This window comes from Pygocentrus nattereri, chromosome 17, assembly GCF_015220715.1.
Source record: "Pygocentrus nattereri isolate fPygNat1 chromosome 17, fPygNat1.pri, whole genome shotgun sequence".
NCBI classification, from domain to species: domain Eukaryota; kingdom Metazoa; phylum Chordata; class Actinopteri; order Characiformes; family Serrasalmidae; genus Pygocentrus; species Pygocentrus nattereri.
In genome coordinates, this window is record NC_051227.1 from 30,157,631 (window position 1) to 30,173,443 (window position 15,813).

A 15,813-nucleotide genomic window follows, 5' to 3' on the forward strand; every position below is an offset into this window, starting at 1 on the left:
AGATTCTGATATGATGCTTGTACTGTACAACTGCCAGAAACCTGCTGTCTAACCTACAATAGTTTAGTCTATATTGTATAAGGTATTATTGAGTAAAATACCAGTTATTAATGTAATAAGTGATTTCAAACTTTGTGATTATAGTGTATCTCTTAAAGATGTGTTAGTAAATTAAGTAGAAAAACAATATTCAGTTTAAACAGGTAACTTGTGAAATTATGCAATAGTCTCTATGTAATCATGTTTGGTGTGTTATATTGGATTTTTATGCTAATGTGGGTCTCAGGAGACTTGTGCTTTTGGCACAGCTAATAAGAAACAAAATAAACCAGTTAATATGTTCTAATACTTTTTATTCCAATATTTTTTTTGTTCTTTTTGTTCTAATCATTGTTATCTGTGTTTTAATTGTTTTTTTTTTTGCTCCCCTTCTGTGCATTTTTTTCTCCTGAAGGTTATAGACACCCATCCTCTGCCACAGTGGCCAGGACCGTTCGTATCCTTCACACACTTCTGGGCCTGGTGGGCAAACACCGCAACTGTGACAAGTTTGAGGTGAACACTCAGAGTGTGGCCTACTTGGCTGGTGAGTGATATTATCATAACTTCACATCAAGCACACTGTGATGTTTTGTTTCTTTCATTTTGCTTCATGTGATACGTGTGTGTGTTTGTCTTTATAGCTCTTCTCACGGTCTCAGAGGAGGTGCGCAGCCGCTGCAGTCTCAAGCACAGAAAGTCTTTGTTGCTCTCAGATGTTACCATGGAGAATTTCCCTGTGGACACGTACTCAGTTTATCACCCTGAGCCTGGCTGCAGGTGAAAGAAACAGATCTTTTTTACTTTCATTGGTCTTTTATTTTTATGTTTATTTATATTTATCTATTATCTGCTATGGCTTTAATGCAGGTAAAGGGCTGTATGGAGGCAGTCCTCCAAACATATTTCCTCTTATAGTCTATATTGGTATACTTTCTCAAGTCTGCATCTATGTATCAGCATTTTGATGCAAACTTTGATGCCTAGTTAAGTTTTTTGTAAATAATTCTTGAGTTTTTGTTTGTTATTCAAGTACTGCAGCACCTCCGTTAACTTGTATTGACAAAGTATTTCATTATTCTGTTTGGGGCTTAGTTTCTTTTATATGGCATTATTTATTTTGCTCCTTGTTCTTCTGTCCTGTCAGGCCACTGAAGGAAAGTCAGCCATGGACCTCACCCAAAGTATCAGAGCGCTACCTGGCAGCATACTATCCCACAGTGGGTCAAACCAGCCCCCGCACACGCAAGTCCATGAGTGTGGATATGGGGCAGCCCTCACAGGCTAATGCCAAAAAACTACTGGGTAAGAAATGTTTAGTGAGAGCTGTCATTGACTGCATTTACCAGTCAAGTCAGACTTTTTTCCCCCTTAGATGCCAGTAAACTCAGATTTTACTGGAATTACAGCATCTCTATGCTGCATTTTTAATGATTGGTTTGTGCAATTGTAAAGAAAGAAACTCTTAAAAAAAAAAGTCACATGTTAAAACATGAACATGTTTGATGCTTTCTGTAGTTATGTCTGTTTCTTATGAACCATAGTTCAGTATTAAATTTCAGTGATTCACATTTCTTATTCTTAATTTGTTTCGTAGGCACCCGGAAGAGTTTTGACCATTTAATATCTGACTCCAAAGCACCAAAGAGACCTGAGATGGAATCAGGCATCACCACTCCTCCAAAGATAAGACGAGTGGCTGAGAATGATTACGATATTGGTAAGACTGTTCAAGAACCGCTGCAGATTATCAGTGAGATGAGCAAGACTCTAAATGCTCTGTAAAGAGACATTTCAATATGTCGCTTTTTACCTAGCTTGTCTATCTACTGAGATGGGGCTCATTTTAAGATAATGTAACATACTTTTGTATTACAATGTGATGAAGTGCTGCAGTTTTTTTAACCTTTATATGTGAAATGGCTATTCTAGTATACATGACATGTACACTGCACATCAAATGTTTTGGGAGACCGGTCTTTTTGAAAGAAGGAAATGAAATGAATTAATGAAGTAAATGAATGAATGAATTAATGAAAGCATTTTAAATAAATTATCACATTTCGTTGTCAGTTCATAATAACCTAACATATCAAATTCATAAGAAAGACAAAGAAGACCCTTCCATTACTCATGACACTGACCATTGTAAAATATATCCAGTGTTTTCTGCTAACAATTTTTTGCAAGTATTTTTTCTTAAGTGGAGTAAAAACCAAATATTTCTTTGAAAATCGTAAGAAGGTGACAGGTTATCAAATGTTTGGTGCTCAGTGTACACTAAAAGGGCAAGGTCAAACTGTGAAGCAGTACAGTGGCTCAAAGTTCCTTCTCTCCTCAGAAACTCAGAGAATAGCCAACTCCCACTTGCGCAAGGTCTCTGTGTCAGAATCCAATGTGTTGCTGGATGAAGAAGTCCTCACTGACCCCAAGATTCAGACCCTGCTTCTCACTGTGCTGGTGAGAACCTCTACTCTCCCTGGTCCACCTCCCTCACAAGTATGAGTGGGCAGTATGGCAAAAATATCATCATTAACTTTGAGACATTTTCATGATACACTGTTCCAGACAATAGTACTTGTAATGCCATGTTTAAGAATAATAATAATAATAACAATAATTGTACAACTATAGGGAGTTCTGCTAAGTAATTATGCACACTTTTTAGCGAAACTTCGGGAGTCAGTTTTCTTCACATGCCGAGTGTCCATGATATGCTTAGAAAAGCGTCTTTTAATATAATTTATCACAATAATGGTAAAATATCACATTGCCCACCTCTGCTTACAAGCCTCTATTTTTTTTCTTTCTCTAGCAGTTTTTCTCTCTTGATCTTTTTTCATGCTAGAAAAGAAAATAATGTATGAAGAATCATTATGAACAGTTTTATTGCTTAGTTTACACACCAAAAAAAAACAGTAAAATTTCTAGGATCTTTTTTGTGCTCTGGCATTTGTGCTGAGTGATCTCCTGTGTTGCAGGCCACTCAAGTGAAATACACCACAGATGAGTTCCACCAGAGGATCTTATACGAGTATCTGGCTGAAGCCAGTGTGGTCTTCCCAAAAGTGTTTCCAGTAGTGTGAGTGTCTGGGCCTCCAAGCTGTGTTTCTTTTTTTTCTTTCTTTTTCTTTTTTTATATCACACGACACAGAAAAAGTCAGCTGTGGCCTGAGCTGAATATATTTGAAGAAGATGGGTGTTGAAAAATTGTGGTGTTCTAGTTCCCATGAGTGAAAGTGGAAGAAAGTTGGAAGTGAGCTTCATCAGTGAGGGGGAAAAAAAAAAACAAGCACTGAGGTTATTGCAGAGTAGGTTGCTCTGTGGTAGAATGCTTGTACAGAGGCACTCGTGTTTGAGTCAGGCAGCCTGTAAAGACTTGTTACTTGTGGCTTTTGTGAAAGATGTTCTTTTAGAAGCCTCATGCAACTCATAGAAAATAGTAGTTGGCATTTTGATTCTTATCTGAACTATATAATGTGGCAGGTATTGTAGCACATATGTCATGATGGGTCTGGCTTGCTTTGAATGAGTAGGAAGTGGGCCACTCTGTTCACTTTGTCATGCAAATGTTGATAAATGAACTGTGAACAAAATGTTTAACTGAATATAAATGACGTTTTTCTAGGACTGGCAACATTCAAAAATAATTTATCATTTTGATATTGATACATTTTATGATGCTCAGTTATACATCTGAATAGTTTTCTGGTGTCTGCAGAAAAGAAATAACTATATATACAGTACTGTGCAAAAACTAGAGACTTTATATTTATTTACAGCCAACCAGGCCATTAAGTTCATTTTTCAGTAGGACAGAAACATTTTATTTTGTTTGTTTATTTGTTCGTTCCGAAGTAAAAGCAGAGCTTGGTTTTCTCCTGTCTTTAAAAGATGAAAACTTTAAGTGCTAATTAAAGCTTTATCTGATGACTAATGAAAGCATGGTCTGATGCTCCAGGTACAATCTGCTGGACTCCAAGATCAGCACCCTGCTGTCCATGTGCCAGGACCCCAACCTCCTGAATCCTGTTCATGGTATTGTCCAGAGTGTGGTCTACCACGAGGAATCGCCCCCTCAGTATCAGCCCTCCTGCCTTCAGAGTAAAAACACTTGTTCATGCTCTTATGACATTGAAGTGCGTGTGTGTACGTGTGTACGTGTGTACGTGTGTACGTGTGTGTGTGTGTGTGTGTGTGTGTGTGTGTGTATATGTGTATATATATATATATATATATATATATATATATATATATATATATATATATATATATATATATATATATATATATATATGTAGGGTTTTTTGTTTGTTTTTTTTGTTTTTTTTCCTGACTTAATTGGTTAAGTGGAATTTAGTTTACTTGTGCTGACTGCCAAACATCTATGCCCCTTCCCTTCTTTCATTCTCTCTCTCTCTCTCTCTCTCTCTCTCTCTCTCTCTCTCTCTCTCTCTCTCTCTCTCTCTCTCTCTCTCTCTCTCTCTCTCTCTCTCTCTCTCTCTCTCTCTCTCTCTCTCTCTCTCTCGCACGCGCGCTCTGTCATCACTCCACTGTCACCTCCCTCTTTCTTGCAGGCTTCGGTTTTAATGGACTGTGGAGATTTGCCGGACCCTTCTCTAAGGTATGATTAATTGTCCTTATATATGCCTTTTGTCTTGCCCAGGAAATGCGAAATTCAACCTGCTAAGTTATCACTTTCCTACTGAAGTGTCTACAGCTTGCCTGCATCAAACCGTCTCTGCATCCATTGCATTTCCCCCTGCATACACAGAACTTTCTGCACATTGCTGTGTAGTTTGAAAAGTACATGCAACTTCAAGGCAAATGAAGCTATGTGCCATTTATGTGTACCGCTCATAGAATCTGCTGCAGTTCTATACTGCCACAGCCTTCTACTTCTAAAGGGCTTCTTTGTGGCCTGTTGACAGGAAATGGGCAGCAGAATCATTGCCTATTGATAGTCTAAAGGCAGTCAGAAAGAATTTCTCGTTCTGTTGAGTGGCTTACGATCAATGACACCATCCATTTGCTTTAGCCTGCAACTAGACCAACAAGTCAAGTGCTGGCTGGTTTTGTAAAACTTGTTTGATTCTCCTGTTGGCCTGCACAATAAAACAACAATAGTTATCAGAATCAAGTGCATTAATGCAGTGTTCTTAAGTCTAGTATTAGCAGCAACAATTTGAATAACTTCTACATTAAAACAGTAGGGGTGATGTGTGCCTTTTACTCACTAGACAGGTAGGGAGAAGAAGTCTAGCTATTTGCTTACAACATCAAATTGCCTGTTGCAAGCAAAAGGCATTAAAGGTGTTGTTTATACTAAGATATATTCTATTTACAGATTTATCATTTAATTTATACTTATTTTATGGATGTTTTTGATTTGCTGCTTGTTAAAGTTACACTAGAACAAACCCTCTGAATGGTTCAATCTAATTTACACCCTTTTCCCTTAGCCCGAATATAGTTGATTAGCAAAGACATATTTGGTGTCCAAAGATGGCTTATTTTGATTTTTGCATGTGTTTTAAAAATAGTGGAAGAGTATGTCATGAAGAAAGAGAAGTTCTGTATTGCTTTAGAATCGTTGCTCTACTGCAAATCAAAACAAGCAAACTTCACCCAACGCACAGTTCATATGTCATGTAGAACTCTTTAGTGAGTGATGTTAAATAAAATAGGCAGTGCACACGCGCTGCACACTTCAGCAGCAGCTCTGTTATGTGAGATTGCAAAGTCTACCACTTTGTGGCTGAACTTCCATTTCACAATAATAGCACTTACGCTTGACTAAGTGGCCTGTATACAACCTATTCTTCTACTACTATTATACACTTGTTAGTAGTGGGTCTGACAAACACCTGAACTCAAAGGATGTGTCCCCTCAAAATATGGGGTGTCCACATACTATTGGCTTATAGAGCATTTTGAGCATATCACTAAACACTACTCCTTTTTGGCTTGCAGCAAACCCAGATTCCAGATTATGCTGAACTGGTGGTGAAGTTCCTGGACGCTTTGATTGACACCTACCTTCCAGGTATTGAAGAGGAGGGAGGGGAGGAGTCCCAGCGAACACCCACCTCACCATACCCCCCCAGTGTTCAGAGCCAGCTCAGCATCACAGCCAACCTCAACCTCTCCAACTCCATGACCTCACTGGCAACCTCACAGCACTCGCCAGGTCAGCACATACGTTTACCTGCACACATAGACTAGCATGTGTGCATGTTTATTATAAAAATAATTGTTTCTCATAATGATTAACACTAAGTGTGAGGATTGTTGTGCCATGTTTAGGGTTACCTCTGTGTCTTTGTCATATCGTGTCCCTGGCCTGTTTACAGACATACTTTTTTTTTTTCTTCCCTCTTTCTTCTTCAGTTTCTCCACTTCATAGTGGTTTATAATGTGCAAAAGTGTGTGTGCTAAGGTGTGTATGTGTGTTCTACATTAACTTCACTGCACTTTCTCTTCTTTGTTTGGAATGTGCTGTCAATTCAGAGGGCCCTATAGTTTATAGACGCTCCCCGACTATGTCTCATGCCAGGACAACAGAAGAGATGCCACCGAAAACCGCTGGTACAAGCCTAAACTATAGAGCTGTGATGGGCATTTAATGTCCAGTTCTATAGTTTGCTGACTTTGGTAACTGGTTTAAGTGCCTACCGCTTCTGTACTTTTCTTTCTGTAGTGGTAGTGATGCTTGAAGTGGCTGAAAAAAGCTTGATATTAAAGGGCCCATATTATGGAATAAATGTTCTTAACTTTTTTTAATAAAAGGTTTATGTACGATGTAAACATTGGTACAATTTGAAACTTTAACATTCATATGGTCCACATGGTATGGAAACTAAACTGCAAACATGGCCTGTTTTGAGTTCATTGTTTTTGTGATGTCAAAAAAGCTAGCACATTTACTCATATATTACATGTACTCAGCCTCCATGAGTGTAGCCAGCCTAGACACAGTACAGGATAGCTAATTAGAACAGGTCATTTACAATACAATAACAAAGACAGCTTGTTGAATTATAAGGAACAAAGAAGGCTGGCAAGTCATGTTAAACAACTGTTTTAACATCCAAAGCCATTCAAAAAGTGTAGGATATGGGCCCTTTAAAATTTCTAATATGCACTCCCACCAATTGCTCATAGTTCATTCAGTATTTGATTTTACACTTACTGTGGATCCATTATAAAATAATCAAGTACAGCCCCCTTGCTTACCTGTTAAATATAAAGGTTTATATGACTCACTCAGGCTAGTTAAGATCAGTTATTTGCTGTATCGATTTTTTAGTGTTCATAAAGGATCATGTAAAAAAAGAATGAGCTGTCACTTTTGCTTTTAGTTCGGTTTCTTCCATTCATTGTCTTTTCTTCTCCATTTTGAGTTGTGAATGTCACTCATGTCTGTTTTCTTTTCCACCCTTTGTGTGTGTGTGTGTGTGTGTGTGTGTGTGTGTGTGTGTGTGTGTGTGTGTGTGTGTGTGTGTGTGTGTGTGTGTGTGTGTGTGAAGCCTCTCTGCCTTGCTCTAAGTCGGCTGTGTTTCCACCACACCTCGTCCTCCCAGGTATTCACGCATTGCTGCTGTGTGCTAAAAGCCAGATCTTTCCCTTTTCTGCTGATCTGTGATCAACTACTGCTTCTGTTTAAAAATATTCGAATTATTTCTAGCCATGTAGCTAATTCTGTAGTAGAGGTGCAGTGGCAGGTTTGGGTCTCACTCATAATTTTTCAAAACTGTTACCAGTACTGTTGACTTCTGCTGGCAGGCATTTGTTTCTTGAAGAAAACAGGAGTGGAGACTGGAGGAAAAAGAAGTTTAATGAATGCGCATCTTCCCACCAAGCGAGTCTACTTAGCTTAGACATTAATCACTCTTATAGTCACACCCACCAGTTGCCTCGATCTCAATGACCCCAAAAGGCCCCCCCATTTGATGGCCGGCTGCCTCCACCTTTGTAATTAAAATAGAAGTGTTGAGGTCCACCCAGGAATTTACAGTCTCCCACGTTGCTAGATTTGGAGGTATAGATAACCAGATGTCAAGATAGGCTAAGCATTGGGGGTTGTTACATGACAAAGGACCACTTTCCACAGCCCCCGCACATCACCCAAGAAATGATATACAAAATGCAAATGAGATTAACCCAAATGGCAAGGGAAAACAGAAGGGAACAGAAGTTACAAAGTTAATGAAAGTATTTAAAATAAAGTAAAATAATATTGAACAGTACTGATACTTTAACTTCAGTAGCGGTTCTTGAACAATACGTTTTTGATCTCTCCCTTTAAGGTAGAAACCGAGAGTGGGAGTGGCTTAAACCAGAAATGATTGTGAGGCATTGGAAGTGGGGGGTCTTCACTCATTGCACATGGAATCTACTTTAGACGGCCAATCAGCACTCTCGATTTTGAAATTAACATGTTTATTGGCTCATGGATATTGAGACTAAGCTGCTTAGGTTTTGAAATCTGGTATTCAGTGACACAGAATGTTGTATAGTATACTTCAGTATAGTATAGTACTGAAGTAATTCGGTCAGTAACGTAAAAGATGTTGGCTTTCTGTACTCAGTCCTATGTCGACACAAAAGCAAACAGCACAAACAGAAAATAAATTACCCTTCTCTATTATATATTTCAAGTAAAAGAGTGTTAGGAAGTTTACACATAGTTTAACATTTTAATGGTAAATTGCAGGCCGTATAGATTGTAGCAAAATTGTGAATTCATCAAAAAGAATTCTCCTTGTGTTTCTTTGCGAGTTTGGACTTTGTGAGCATGCAGAACTATAGTGTCTTGAGACCCCTTCTGGTTGATGCTGGTATTAAAGCCATATGACTCATATGACAGACACATTTCTGTTACTTTCTTTTACTTTCATTTGTGGTTCCTGTTGGGTAAGTGGTTTGACCAAAATGGTTATTGATGCTCATATCAAAATAAAGGTTTAATAGTTAAATTATGTGTGATGATATAACACATGATCACTAGGTATAGTGGAAAGATGAAAGTTTGCCAGTAATAAATGTGTTAATACCTAAACAGTTTGCAGGGTAAGCCCTTAACCTGCAGGCTTGCTATTCAGTTAACAACATTAACACTTATTATTCAGTAACTAACAAAAATATTTGGTCACTACAATGAAACTAATTTATAAATGATGGAGGTCACAGTTAATGAAGGAGTTCAGTTAATTTTCTGAATACTGTGGTGATTGGATTGCAGTTTGCATGATTAAAATGCATATTCTAAAAAATGATCTTACTGTTCTTTCCTACAATAATATTTTTTTCTATAGTATCATTGTATATATATTAATTGTATTATAATTTATATATTGTCTGTTAAGTCAGTTAAGTCCACTTTTATTGTCTGACCTTTTTGGAAAAACCCAGATTACCTATCTATTACCTATGATCAACCTAAAGTTATACAGTTTTTTGGAACCCAGGAAGACTAGCAACCACTATGTGGAGGCTGATGGAGATCTAAATAAACAATAAAGAATGAAGTTGCAGAGGTTCAAATAATGTTAATCTCCATGGAATTGTGAGTTTGGTGTTTGTGAGTAGAAATGTTTGTAATTTATCTGTCTTCTCCCCTGCAGGTATTGATAAGGAGAATGTGGAGCTGTCCCCTACCTCCAGCCTATGCAGTGGTGGCCGAGCACGTCACGGTTCAGCCAGTCAGGTGCAGAAACAGCGCAGTGCTGGCAGCTTCAAACGCACCAGTATCAAGAAGATTGTCTGAAAATGCTCTGAGACCACATTTGGTATGCACGAGGCTGCATTAATTACCTTTCTACATTAACAGTTTCTGTTGCTATGTTGACCAGTCTAAGAAGGTTCCTGAGTAGAAGAACCGCTTACGTTTGAGCTTTTGTTTGTTGCGGAAGCCTGGAGAGAAAGAACAATGTTTACCTGTATGTTTGCATGTGGAGGATAAAGATCTAAGAGACTGAGTTGAGCACTGAACCTCTCGGCACTAAAGTTCAGAATTGGCCGTCTTGAGGTGCTTTTGACGGATGCATGAAGAGAAGACGTGGTAAATTTGCACATTTCTCTGCAGCTCACCACATCCTTTTTCTCCCGCAAAGTCAGGGGAGCCTGAGGGAGCCCACATGAGTCTGAAGACACTTTCTGCTATTTTAATCTTCAGCATCAGCAGGAGATTATACAGACTGTAGAACAAGCCACCAGCTTGCCCTTGAAAGTTCTCTACGTTTTTTGAGATTGAATGCTGAAGGCCTGCGACAGTAAGGTCTCGAAAAACCTCAAAACCAGGGACTTGCGTTAAAGCAACCACTACGCCTGACCAAAACTGACTGTGGAGAAAGACAGCCTCAAAGTGTTTGGCAGGATCCATTTGTCCTGAGAATAGATGAGTGAATCAGCAGGTCCTTAGAGAACCTGATATCCACAGGCTTGCCGTCTAGACTGGCAATCGGATGTCATTCTGATGCTAAGCAGATGTGTATATATGGAACCGATGTGGACGAAGAGGACAAGGATGATGATGATGATGATGATGATGATGATGATCACACATTTTGGGTTGCTGTTTAGTCCATTGTGTGCCTTTGTCAGGATTATCAGCTGTGTATATTTTGTAAGATAAGCTGAGGAAGGGAAAAACAGGTACTAATTATAGAGAAGTGTTCTTCACATATACATATGTCCATACATTGCTGCACTGTAAAGAGGAAAAAAGTATCATATGATCTTCAAATATATATGCATCATTACTTGCTGCATTTACTGTAGATATTTATTCTGTGGAGGTAGATAACTCAATCAAATGACAGTATCTCTTAATCACTGTTCTCCTATAACCATTAATCATTCAAGTGATATTACCAAGAATACTGACTGAGAATAGAGTGCTTATGTGGTCAGATTCCTATAGAGACAATAATGACACTTGAGAGCTTTTGGGGATTCAGACATGAACAGAGCTGTAATCGGCCACCGGTAACTTAAAATGATTTTAGTTTCAATGCAAATATATAGTATTTTGTCTGTCTTATGTGTTTAAAGGGCATAAGTAAAGAGAGAAAGGGAGATGAGGTGATGTTTATATGCTCAATTACTGGCACCCTTTCAGAATGAAGTGCTACTCTATCTACTAATCCCAATGAGTGGCACAAAGCGCACAGCAAAGCCATCAGTGCCAGCCCCCCAAACCCCAGGATATCAAGAGGGAGGCATGGTGACATTGCACCAAAGGATAGATCACAAAAAGAGAAGAGGATGGTTTGTTTTCCTTTGTGACTGTCTGTAGATCATGTTCATAACAATGTCTCACTTAAGTTTTTCTTTATTTGTTCATTTCAGGCCATTGTAAGCAAGGGTTTGGCTTAAATGTATGTTGCATGCTTATTCATGTCCCTCCCCACTATGGATATATGACAAATGTATCGTTTTACTTACATTTTCAACAAAATACCACTACAATGTACAACTCAACATAATGCTCATGACCTGTGGCAGTTTGCTGATGTGCAATATTCTCTAGTGTTCATACATGCCCCTTCTTTTTTTTTTTCCTGGAGAAAAGGTGAAAATCATTGCTATACACTATCGTACCTTGGATACTGTTTCTTAGACTTTATTTCTCTAGTTAGGTATTTTCTTTCCTCACTGACACTGTTTTTTTAAAGGGAAACTAGCACTACAAAAGGGTACCTACCAAATGCATGAAGCATTACCCACTTCTTATTTAAGGAAACCAAAGTCTGTTATCTGTTTACAATCGGTTGTAATTTAGTTTTTTCTTCTTTTTTTTTTCCCCCTCAACCACTATACCTATATATTTTGAACCACTGTATCTGCTAAGCATTAATTGCCTTAAATGGTTTGCCTCTGTAATTTCTGTGTTGTCCAGATATAAATAACAGTGCCTCATGCTTTGCTTTTGGAATTGGGACCAAACCTGTCCAGCATTTCCATGGTCTGTTCTTCTTTGGCTTGTTTATGCTGATTTGTATTTTTTTGTATTTTTTTTATGTTGTGTTTTTTCCATTGTCTAAACCATGTAGCTTCAGAATGTTTTATGTTGTTATATGTAACCCCGTTGTCTATATATAATTAGTCATTTTAAGGGTGCAAGGGTGTCTGTACTTTCAGCTGATGACTATGCAGAGGCAGTTTGGGAAAATGTAAGCATTATTATCTGCTACCTTAAATATTCTAACAGGGCAATTTATAAAGTTTTTAATTCAAGTTAGAAGCATTTTAACACCTGCATTCCACGCAAAGGACTGATGGGTTTCAGCTAACCAAATCGATAATCTCTCTCTGTCTCTATCAGTTATGCATTCACTAATCCCAGACATTGACTTGATGGTACACAGCTGAATTTAACTGCATAAAGTTCTCAGGATATATAGAAGCCTAATCTGTAAAGCTATAGATGCAGGTACGATGTAGGTGACTGCCTGCGCTGCAGTTTAGTGGAAGCATGCTTGCCCTTCAGCCTTTTGAAATGTGTATGAACTATGACGCAAGATAACGTCTTGCTCATTTTTCATCGCAGTATGTGGTTAAGAAACACTGCGTACATTGAAAATAAGTAATGATGTGTATTATGTAATGCAAAGCTGTGTTGATTTGAAGCATTTGCCACATTTTAATTGCACCAGTCATCTGTAAACAGCACATTTGTCATTTGTACATATTTTTGTGTAAAATTGGAAGTTATATGATTGTAAATATGACATTGTATTGCTTTTTTTGTAAAGCAGTTAGTTGCTGTACATGTATAACATGGCAATTTAATTATACCTGTGTTCATAATAAAAGTTGTCCACTACCCTGTCAGTTGTGTCAAATGTGCATTTTTCTTTTAATGTCAGTGGTTTGTCTTCATACTCCATCTTTTAAAATGTTTGAAGGGTTTTAGTCTCCCCAGATCAATGAACTATAGAAAAGAGAAAAAAGGTGATTAATACTAATTATATTTGGGGTTTTTTTCTTCATTTTAAGGAAGCTGATTATATTTATTTCAAGAGGCCATTTCGAAAGAACACACAAGCCTACACACAAATAAAGGCTTATTGTTAGAATGTGTTCAAAAACTGCAAAAAATAATTTTAATATACTAAAGGTTCTCGTCACATCACTGCATTCTTATTTCTGTCCTTTATTCATTTTATTTCCATATCTTCAGAATATGTGCCTGTATTGAATTGAAATTAATACCAAAATAATATCCTATCAAGTATAGCCTCACTCTTCCCTGGATGTGACCGTGTTTATTGCCCCAATTCTCTCTTTTTAGTTATATATAGCTTTTTTACCAATATGCAATACAGCAGATCTTTCCCTTATTGCGTGACGGTTTGTCAGTATAGGGATGGTTTAAACTGAGTTTAACGTCCTCACTGTAGCCGAAAGCTCTCATAAATATCAGAAATGAGGTGGTGGAACTCTCCGCGTTTGCTTTTCCAGAATGGGAAGAAGCCCACTCAGTCTGCCTGTTCTGTGAGGATCAGTAGAGGACTGCCAGGTGAGGAATTTCTCTCTGTCTTCTACAGGTTAGGGGGGCTTCACCTCTCTATGAAAGAAAACAGCACCTACGCTACATAATATCATTAAACGATTGAGAGAGTCCAGAGAAATCTCTGTAGGGATTGGACAAGGCCGAAAACAATATTGGCTGTAGGCCTGGGTGATATCTAAAAACAATTTCCGCCATATTTTCTTCTTTAAAGAAAAAAAGAACCCCCCTACGCCCACCCGCCTCAAAGCATACACTCCCGTCCGCCACAGCTTGGACCTATTTTGTGGTCTGTTTTAATTAATTTGCTTTTTTTATATTAACTGTTTTCATGAAAATCTTTACTAAAAGTCATATAATAAAAAACTCAAATAATAAGTAACATAATAGTGAGTATCATCTTCTGACAACTTCGTCCGTCTTTATTATGAACGTTAATAAAAACAGAATTTATGAGCTTCGCTTCAGATTCGTGGCTACTTGCCTCCTAACAGCGCTCCCTGCTGGAGAAACTTCAGACTGCAAGGATTTCCAAAACTATACCCACGTGCCTTCCACGTTAAAAACAATGCGTTTTCATAATTCAGCTAACCGCCCAATCTGCACAGAAAATTCCGCATATTTTACTCACTGAAACACACGTAGCAGACAAAGTGGGGAGGTAACTGGAGCTTTTAAAGGCCCCATTCTTACTCAGTGTTGGTTACCTGTCCATCATTGACGATATCTGATTACGTCACCCTGTCACCCAGGCCTAACTGGCTGGCCATAATCTTTGGACCCTCAGTCTGCACTGCATTAAAACCAGACACAATCCTGTAATGGAAATCACTGCACAGGCTGAGGAACACTTCTGAAAAACCATTGGCTCTGAAGACAGTTTGTCACTGCATCCACAAATGCAAGTTAAAAATGATGCAGTGAAGAAACCATAAACAGGATCCAGAAACACTGTTGCCTTCTCTGGGCCCGACCTCATTTAAGATGAACTGAGGTGAAGTTGGAAAAGTGTTCTATGGTCTGACAAATCAAAATTTGAAGTTCTATTTGGAAATCATGGACACCAGCATTCTCTGGGCTAAAGAAGAGAGGGACCACCTGGCTTGTTATCAGTGCACAGTTCAAATCCAGCATCTGCAATGGTATACCGGTGAATCTGTACACATGACATGTCTGGCTTGAGATGGACTAGCAACCAGCCCAGTGTGTTTCCTGCCTTCTGCCCAATGACCACTTGGAAAGGCTTCAGTGCCCCACCCCACCACCCCATGACCCTGAAGACTATGTGGTTTAGATAATGTGTGTGAGTTCACAAACACTTGTAGAGTAACTTTAAACTTTAGTTCTAACTTTAAAATGATGTTCTCTTTGTAGTATTTTCAATAAATTATAGTGTTGAAGTCATTTGCACATCATTTAATTCTGTTTTCATTTACATTTTGCACAGCATCCCAACCTTTTCGTAAACAGGGTTGTATGATAAACACACTAATTTACTATTATATTTCTTTTATACAATTATTACATCAACCCAGAGATGAATTGCATTTACTTGTTATATTTACTGATGTAAAATTTTGATGGATTTGTATTTGATGGAAACTGTAATACTTTGACTGACACAGTTTATTCATGAAGAAACCTGTTATCCAGTTACACATTAGTTATTAACATTTATTAATTCATTCCTTTTTTATGCTTAAGTTCATTTTTGTGTTGTTGGTGACAGCATCTGTGCTGCTCTGCAGCTGGTCACCTCTGATTTATCATTTATTTTTGACCAAGATTTCATTGAAAAGAAAGGAACAGAGCTTATCTAACTTCAGGTTCTATGCTGATAGATGTTGGATTTACTAAGATGTTCTGCAGTACTTTAGTCATTTTTTGACCTGATGCTTGTGTATGTCTGCTTATGTTATTCTTTGGAAAGATTTTTGCACTTCAGTCTTTATTTCACCCAAGTAATAACTTTCACTGTGGTGTATTGATTTAGGCTACTCTACCCACCTCTGCATTGAGCCCACTCACATCACCAAGCTTCTCCTGTGGGTCTCTGTCTTCTGAGTCAACAGACAAAACTAATGAACTCAGAAAAAAATATGCTGCTAAACTATGAATAATAATAAAATATTAGCGACTGTCATTCAAATCACAAGAAAACCTCCCATCTGTAGCAACTCTCTAGTGCAAGAGTGTCCAGTCTTCTCAGCAGACGGCCGGTGTGGCTGCAGGTTTTCATTCCAACAAAGCAGGAGCTC

General features: G+C 38.2%; 1 protein-coding gene across 5 annotated transcripts in view; it reads left to right on the plus strand.

Moving 5' to 3' along the window:
- The window catches only part of nf1a (neurofibromin 1a), a 77,071-nt gene extending 64,195 nt beyond the window's left edge, over positions 1-12,876 (plus strand). For 2 of the 5 annotated variants that reach the window (XM_037546552.1, XM_037546553.1), the window contains 12 exons: positions 455-586; positions 684-819; positions 1,187-1,344; positions 1,637-1,759; positions 2,381-2,499; positions 3,021-3,121; positions 4,001-4,143; positions 4,617-4,663; positions 6,013-6,229; positions 6,550-6,627; positions 7,569-7,622; positions 9,666-12,876. In XM_037546552.1, the coding sequence (XP_037402449.1) occupies positions 455-586; positions 684-819; positions 1,187-1,344; positions 1,637-1,759; positions 2,381-2,499; positions 3,021-3,121; positions 4,001-4,143; positions 4,617-4,663; positions 6,013-6,229; positions 6,550-6,627; positions 7,569-7,622; positions 9,666-9,808 (1,451 nt within the window). In that variant the 3' untranslated portion in view covers positions 9,809-12,876. Of the gene's footprint in view, positions 1-454; positions 587-683; positions 820-1,186; positions 1,345-1,636; positions 1,760-2,380; positions 2,500-3,020; positions 3,122-4,000; positions 4,144-4,616; positions 4,664-6,012; positions 6,230-6,549; positions 6,694-7,568; positions 7,623-9,665 lie in introns of all 5 variants that reach the window. The other 3 variants (XR_005131717.1, XM_037546555.1, XM_037546554.1) reach the window with 3 other exon arrangements.
- Positions 12,877-15,813: the final 2,937 nt, after the last annotated feature.